Below are 9,127 nucleotides of genomic sequence, written 5' to 3' on the forward strand. Positions count from 1 at the left end.
TACTAATAACTTTTTTGACAGAGGAATATTATATATTTTTTGTCTTAGTTGTGTTTTTTCATAATTTTTTAATTGATTTTATTGATACTACTATAATAAAAAAAAAAAATTAAAACCAATAACGTTTAATACCACGGTGTTTATCTCAGAGTTTATTTTTCACATTGGTTTTATTGTAGTTAAATAATATACAATATGTTATCATCCTAATAATTCGAGTCTTTTAGGTAAAAATCTACTGAGATTAAAAAAAATGCAATTGATGACAATATTTCACCGATTCATAAAATATTCAAAGACACCTAATATGCTATATTATGACATCCATCTCGACATATTTAATGATATTAGATGTATTTATGTCGTCGTGCAGTGAGCAAGTTGCTAAAACTAATTGTTTGCGAACAAATTATTGTTTATTATTGTTATTAATATAACTGCACACATATGTGTATCGTTGTGTATGATATTATTATAACAACATTTACGAGTCATTAATCAAAATAGTCAAAACCCGACAAGGCAGCTGAACTATAGCGTGGGCCAAACGATGTACAAAACATACATAAATGTTTATTATAGTATTATGATATTTCACCTTGTCCGCTTTTTGTTGCGAGTATAAAAACGTTAAAAAATATCAAATATTCAATTAACATAAAAATGGTGCAAGGTAGACCCGATGTTGTGGTTTGACTGATATTTTTTTTATTGTGCATTGCAGGGCCACGACGATATGGACATGGTTTAATAGCTTTTTCCACCGTTTATTTGGTTAACTCAAGAAAATTATATACCAAAACAAAATCCTTGCGTTTACGGTGCTTATGCGTACGATGAAAACAGAAGCCAGTTCGATGCTCCACTGACGACCACACAAATGTCTATGTCGACTACGTCGAGTTGGAGTAAATCACGTCCCGAGACTAGAAAATATTATAGTTATAGTAATAATATTATTACTGTATTTATTAGGTAGCGATGCAGTAAGTACGATATTTTTTTAGTACCAATATCACATATTATAGTGATACGGAATACCAATATCGTAATAACGAAAATACATTTTTTTTACACTCATAATAAAAAGTTTTTATAAATTTATTATTTTGTATTATGCCTACACGATAAAAAATTAAATAAAAAATATAATGTACGCCATAACAATAATATTTGAACGATATTCAATAACATTTGGCAACTTTTATTTACTAGGTATATATCATACACAAAAGTAGTATATACAGTATATCTAATTAAATTGTGAAACGCATTTGCAATCAAAAATATTTAAATTTGAATGTATTTATATAAATATCGATGTACTTCATAACATCGATGTCGAAAAAATTGTTTGATATCATTATAGAATAAAAAATATATCGATATCGTTTTGCATCACTAATATTTATGTCAAGTTTTAATATCTTCTCAATAAATTATTTCGAACGAATTACACTGATTCTAATGGTACTATTTTTTCTTCGACATAAATATTTTTCGGCGATAAAAAAAGTATTATTTAGGTACCATAACATGCCATATGACGCGGGATAAAAATGACGTTATATTCAGATTATGTAATTTATTTCTTTACGCTTATTTGACATCATTATACAACAAACGGAACCGCAATAGTCATTATTACATAATACATCGCGTGATAAGACAACAACAAAAAAAAAGCATGAAAAAATATTCACCTTTAGCCTACCTATATATATATATAACACTTTGGCGTAGACGTCTACAGCGACTTTATTGACACGCAGCTCTTCTTCGTTTGACTATCTCATCTAAACCGCGGTTACGAAAACTTCGAAATGACCATCGATTTCTACTACGCTTCGTGGAGTCCACCGTGCAGGACTGTGGAGTTGGTGGCCTACATTTTGAAAGTCAAACTCAATCCTATTGAGACGATACCGAGTAAAGGAGACACGCAAAAACCAGAATACAAACAAGTTATTATACCTACTTAGTTATTATTACTTACTTATAATAATATTATACCGATTACCTCGATCGGCAGCCGTGTGCGTTTGACAATTTTTTTTTTCAACCACCGTTTTTTGTTCGATTATGTTACAGTTGACCCCTCAGCATACGATTCCGACCATCGTCGACAACGGTTTCGTTTTGAGCGAAAGGTGAGTGAACACGATTGACACGAACGTCTTTTACGGAATTCGTTATTATAAGTATAAATGTATAATAATAATATAATATCATTCTATTCAAATATTATAAACCTGAAGAATTTGTATTTTCGAGGAGTATGTTAATCTCAGAAGCTAGGACCGATTTCAATAAATATCATATCAACTATACATTCCCTGAGACACGGAGGGTGTTTTAAGATTCTTTGTTCAACTCCTATATAGGCTCATACATGAAATTCGTTTTGACTCACGAAAATCGAATAATTTTAGTATTATCTTATTACGAGGTTGACATTGGTTACAGAAATACCATTTTGACTCCCCGTTATGTTTCGCTATGGAATTTTTGTTTTAAATAAAAAAAATAATGTTACATTTATTGTACGTTATATGAAAGTAGCCAAAAGGCCTTATTTCTGTGGCTTATAAACTAAAATACCACTCGACTGATCGTAACGAAAGTTTCAGAGATTCTTCTTGGAGATATAAGGAAAAAAATTAAAGTAATTTGAACCATATTAAAAAAATAAACCATGTTCTTTATCAGCCACAGATGGATTAGTCATATTGGCTGTATTAGTAAATTCAAAGACAATATTTAGTTATTCGACAATTATTGGATTTGTAAGAGAATTTCAACTTACAATGTAGGTATTACAATTATTTAACTTCCCACTAATAATAGATTACTTTATAACAGGTGTTCAATAATCTTTAGATATTTTCATTAAATTGTATTATATTATGTTACCTATATAAAAAAAAGGTTTTCTTAATACATGAAGTTAAACTTTATAAAATTTTAACTATTTTACTAATCAACTACCTAACATACAATTTTAGAGTAAGTACTACATATAAAACAGTATTATTTGTTTTTATTGCATACATCATAAAATGTCACAATAAGTGAGCAGTTCGTTAAATTAAATACAAATTAGTACCTACCCATAAAATACGTCATATAGGTACAATACACATACTATCGTAACTTAAACATTATCAAATGGTAAATGGTAAATTTTTAATGTTTTTTTAAAATATTTTATCACTTCTAACTCTGTAGATAATTTAATATATTATACTTATTTTATGTATATGAAAGTCCTTAAAGTATCAACCTACACGAATATTTTTTTACTGTTAAAATATTTGACTTATAGTTATAAAAAAAGACGCTTAAAAACAAAACAATACACTTAAAATAACACTTTCGTTCACTTTACTGTCTATTAAATATTATAATGCAATGTATACGTGAATTATAAAATAATATAGGTATACCCTTTTACATTTTATGAAACATTTTTTTTTCGACTAATTATTTATATAATTTATAGTAAATAGGTGTACCTATTATACGTCATATTATTACCTCAAAAACGTTTCAATTATTAAAAGTCAGCAAAATAATCCAACCGACCCATTGTTAAATTGTGTATTCTTAAATAGTTGTTAAACAATTATTTTAGCCGAGCGATCTGCAAGTATCTCGTAGAGAAATACGGTTCTGCCACTGGGCCTTATTCCAAGGAGCAGCTCTACCCAAAAGACTTACAGAAAAGAGCGGCGATTGATCACCGCATTGATTTTGATTTGGGATCTCTGTACAGAAGAGCATCCGATTATTTCGTAAGTATTCGTATTTATTCCATTACAACAACACAATAGTTCATAATAAAAATATATCATTTCCATGGGTTCTGTTTTTTATAATATAATATAAAGTCGCTTATAACATTTATTCAACCAAAGAAAAATACAATATTTTCTTGTAAGGTCAAGTAATTTCAATTTGTTTTAATGTTCACATAATTGATCGTATTACTATCAAACTTTAAACTATGATAATAATAATGTCCATAGAATACATTAAATTTGACTATTATATTTACTATACGATTCTGATTTACACGATGTACATATTTAACATTTAAATGTGTACTTTGACTGACACAAAGTAAAAAAAACGTAAAATGTATAGCCAAAATAAAATATTTATTTTACAGGCGTTAATTAATAATAAATAAATAATAATGAGTTTAATGTATCTAGCAACATTCACCGTAAAAAATCCTATCACATGAAATCCAATCTGAGTATCATTCATAGCATGTGGAGTTACACCAATTTTTCTTCGCTCAAAACACCTGACTACTTATCCTTATATTCATCTCGTATGTTTATTTTAAAAACTGTCTGTATACTTTATTTATAAGAAATCTAAAAATTTAAAGTTTAAATGATTTGATGTATACCAAATCAGTTGTACATACGTTTGTATTATAATTTATGTTTTCCAATTGTCAGTTCTTTATAATATATATTATAAAGAACTGACAATTATATAAACTGACTTATAATTTAAGTACTGTGCAAAAAACTCACTTATAAACTTACAAATAAGAATTTAGCGAGTAGACGACTGAGGTTTATACGTACCTATAGTGCATAATATAATCAAAACCAAAGTCTGTAAACGATAAGGAATAAAATAGCTTTTAGTTGAGTAGGTAACTAAATGTAATTAATGATTTAAGGCAATTTTACTTATTAGATTTGACTCCTGCACAAAAGACTACTTTAATAAAGCGTTACACACAAACAGATCTCCACATAATGTTATTACACGATCACTTAGCTAAAGTAAATTTGTGATATGGTGGAACACTATCATGGATATTATTATATTTAACAATATTTAAATTAAAATAATAAAATCAAAACACAAAAAACCGTTCTGGAGCAATTTTTCAGTAAATAAACTATAATATTAATTACTACGATGCTAATATTTTAACAAGATAATATTTTATAAATTATTTATATGTTATTGCTTCAACTATCAGTTGAAGTAATTATTACTCTGTTTTTTTATATTCCACAAAGATTATTATTTTCAATAAAATATAATACCTACTCAAATGACAGCTATATAAAATATTAAGTATATTACTTTTTATTTTAACTTCTTATTAATTTAATATTTTTACTCAAAATACTATGTACCAATACACTGGTACCATGAATACAATAAACATAGTGATTCACCAAGCACGCTAACTAAAAATACTCCTATCAATAAATCTATTGGTATACTTAGGTATACTTTCAATCGCAACATAATAATCTTAATAACCAATAAAATTACTATTATGATTATTCTTATGAAAAATGTTGATGACATCATTATATTATTATTGTCATATTATGATAATTGAAAACCATTATAGAATATTGTATTTTATTTTGGGTAAAATAATTATAACGATTTATAATTATTAATTTATATTTATAATTATTCGATTGACTTACACAATATTCTTGATAATTCTTAATTTGACTTGTCCTAACAATAAAAAATTAATAAAGTAAATAGGTACGCAATTATATTATAATATATATTGTATATAGACATATCAGAATATCGCACATGTTGGTGTTATACATTTTAGCGTCTCCAAATATAATATACATGCATTTGCTCCATATAACTTAATACTTTGTGTTCAACATTTCTTATAGCTATTAGTACAATACATTGTTAAGGAGAAGCAGTCCTCTTGAACTGAACTTCGAAATATTATGTAATACAAAAGAACTCGTTTCATTGGATATGTAATTTCAAACAACGTTTTAACAGTTTCTCAAAAAGGTATAGGTCCTTCATTTTTGTCGAATTTAAGCCATTGCGATTACTTCTAAAATTAAATATCAAAATTAAATACTATTTTGTACTTTATATTTATTTCCCGTGATATAATCAATCCAAAGAATTTTTTTATCTGTGAACCTCTACCTACATAATACCCCCAAAAAAGGCATATCCATAATCTTTTTTAACAATAAATAATTAAAAGAGCAAAAACATTATGTTCTATATTCGTATGTGTAGTTTTACTTGTGTAAGTGGTTCATAAAATTACTCAGGTTTCTTAACCAAACTTTTACCAAAACGGGTCTTATAACATTTTAATGACGCTTGACTACGGTTATTCATATTCATTTTAATTTTAAATCATCAAATGACAAAATTATAATACTGTTATCAAATATGATATTGTTTCAGAACAAGTCAATTAATATAAAAAGTAAAATGTATTATACATTTTTTGATTATAATCGATGTGAGCTTGAATGATAAAATAAATATGTTATTACGAAAGTAATAAGTATATGTTATTTATATTTCAAATGTTATTAATAAAGTTAATTTGGTTATGTCAGGTTTTTTCATCATTATTTTATCAAGATATTATAAGATTTACTATATTTAAGATAAATTTAAATTTGGTGTTTTGATAGTACCTACAATAGAAGCCCACTAAGAAAAACGTGCTAGTAATTTAAATTCCATAACCATCGACAATACGCAACATGAATTTTAAAAGACGCTTCCCACATCTCACGTCTATTTTTTAAAGTTCAGATTAAAACTTTTTTTTTTACTCCAAAGTTAAAATCATATCATTATATAAAGATAATGCTCTTGTATTTGAGTTATAAATTATAATATTATAAAAATATTCTCGTAATTTTCATAAAAAAAAAAACGTCAAGTCAAGCGTTTGACATCAAATTTTCATCAACTTTTAAACAATATTTCTTAAAGACAATAATTAAATATACCAGATGATCTGAGAAAGTTATCTTTAATTTTACTGATTAGTATCTGATTTATTTTTTAAATAGAGTTGATTGTGGTGGACAACATTTTTGTTATGGTTAGAGTAAATATAATTTTCCATAATTCAGTATTTCATAAATAGTCTACGTACAAAGTTTTAAACCTTTGATTCTCGTCAGGCCTTTAATTCATATTCGTGTTACAATTACACGAATCACTTCAAAAAGTATAACTTGCGAGTGAAACCGTTATTCTGTTAATCGTTTAATTTATTTCATTACATCGTTCATCATTATTGAGATAATATACATAGAGATTATAAAGTCAGACGAGCATTACATTTTATGAGAATAATATGAATAAAATATACTATTTAATACGCAAATAGCGCACTCATGATGTTAAATGCTGTTAAAGGAAAAAATTCCGGAAAAAAAATTATCCATTCTGATTTTGTATGGATGAAAATCAGTTGAATGCAACGAATTAAAGTTACGAGCATGCTGCATGCAAATCGCTTCATATTATTATTATAAACTATGTGACTTGATAATCTTATTAACCCATAAAATAGTTCAAATTAATGTGTCAGCTGTTGGAAATAATTATATTTCTTTCAAGTAAATTCGTATTAAGAAAAATTTGTTCATAATTATTATGATTGCTGATGGTTATTTTAATTGCATGTTGTGAGTTCTTGAATAAATATTAACATTATTATTATTATTATTATTATTATTATAAATAGTTTAATTGCAGGTAAGTTCAGTCGACGCTCGGTTACTCGAAGTTCAAGAAGGGAAGGGGAGGGGAAATTCTAAAAATGTCGAGGTATCAAAAACCTATAATAGGTGTCATGGCGTTTAAATGAAAATAATTGTATGTATTCGAGAATTAATAGGTATCAATGTCCGAGTTACCGAGAGTTGACTGTTTTATATTTATTTCATGTTTACAATAGTTTATAGGCAAACGTAACATTACAAATAAAATAATATACTTTTAAATTGTATTCTTTAGAGCCCAGTGTTCATGACCGGACACTTTGGAACTGCTGCCTTACCAAAATTGAAAGCCGCCTTGGAAATACTCGATACGTATTTGGCAAAAACCAAGTGGGTGGCCGGGCCAGAAGTTACCCTCGCCGATATCGTCGTAGTAGTAACTATATCAAGTTTGGAGGTAAATTAAAAATTGTATTGTCGTCTTAAAAAAAAATAAAAAATGTTTAATCGTTTTTACATACATTATTCTGTTGGGAACTGTATTATAAATTAATTTGCATATATTAATTGAACATAAAGCCACTAGGCAACATATTTTTCGTTGAAATACGTAAACGTCGTTTGCATTTTAAAGTCAGACGTCGTTAGACTGAGTATTTAAATTGTATACATATTTATTTTTTACATAAATTCAGTAAAATGGATGCTGAACCCCCAGAATGGTCTGAATAAAAATTTGGTAAAGTGTTTAGATGTGTGCATATTAATATTAGTGTGTAGTGAAAAAAAATGTAAAGCATACATTTTAATTGAATTTACTTAAAACGTTTTTTTTTTTTTTTTTTATATACAATTGTTATATGAAACTTTGTTAATATAATAAGCACATATTATATTTTATAAAAATAATTATTATTTTTGTAGATTGTGGGATATGAACTGACCAATTATCCTAACATATTGAGATGGTTTAAGGCCGCACAGACAACTTTACCCGGATACAACGAAGCCAATCACAAAGGAACGGTAGAATTTAAAGATTATCTGTTTTCAAAATTGAAAAATAATTAAAAGTGTATCCAAAAATTGAATCATTCATTCACACACAGTTTGTTTAATATTAAGTCGTGTAAATTATTAATAATAATGTTTTTAAAGATGCAGATTGAAAGAATTCAAACTTTAAACATAATATCTTAGTGTGACAATTTTTCCGTCGATTACTCGTACACCCGTAGGCAAATAAAATACCTTTTAATAAATAATAATTATTACACTTTACTTATTTTTATTGATTTCAGTAAATCGTACTAGTGGCCGGGCCGTACATTTGTACTTCGCCAAACCAAATTAATACACTGCAATACTAGAGTTCATTACGTCATACATTTTACATTTTCACGCAAATTTAAAAACGAAAAAATGATTCATGAATACTATACGATAAATACGAAGCGAAAAACCTAAGTATATATGCTGGATATGGTCGTTTAAAACTGACGTTTATATTGTTGTAGTTGATGATAAAAAATACTTCACAACTCATGAGACAGATTGCTTTTTTACCAAATGTGTCGTCGCGGTAAACACGATGTTATAACAATAAAAGAGAA

General features: G+C 27.1%; 1 protein-coding gene across 1 annotated transcript; it reads left to right on the plus strand.

Annotated features, from left to right (window-relative positions):
• The first annotated feature begins 1,754 nt into the window (after nucleotides 1–1,754).
• LOC100164626 (glutathione S-transferase 1-1-like) lies at nucleotides 1,755–8,795 on the plus strand. The gene is given in 5 exon segments (NM_001293340.1): nucleotides 1,755–1,964; nucleotides 2,092–2,150; nucleotides 3,635–3,794; nucleotides 7,810–7,971; nucleotides 8,439–8,795. Coding segments are annotated over 5 exon segments (669 nt in total). The 5' UTR covers nucleotides 1,755–1,823; the 3' UTR covers nucleotides 8,586–8,795.
• The last annotated feature ends 332 nt before the right edge of the window (nucleotides 8,796–9,127 follow it).

This window comes from Acyrthosiphon pisum, chromosome A2 (genome assembly GCF_005508785.2).
Source record: "Acyrthosiphon pisum isolate AL4f chromosome A2, pea_aphid_22Mar2018_4r6ur, whole genome shotgun sequence".
NCBI lineage: Eukaryota > Metazoa > Arthropoda > Insecta > Hemiptera > Aphididae > Acyrthosiphon > Acyrthosiphon pisum.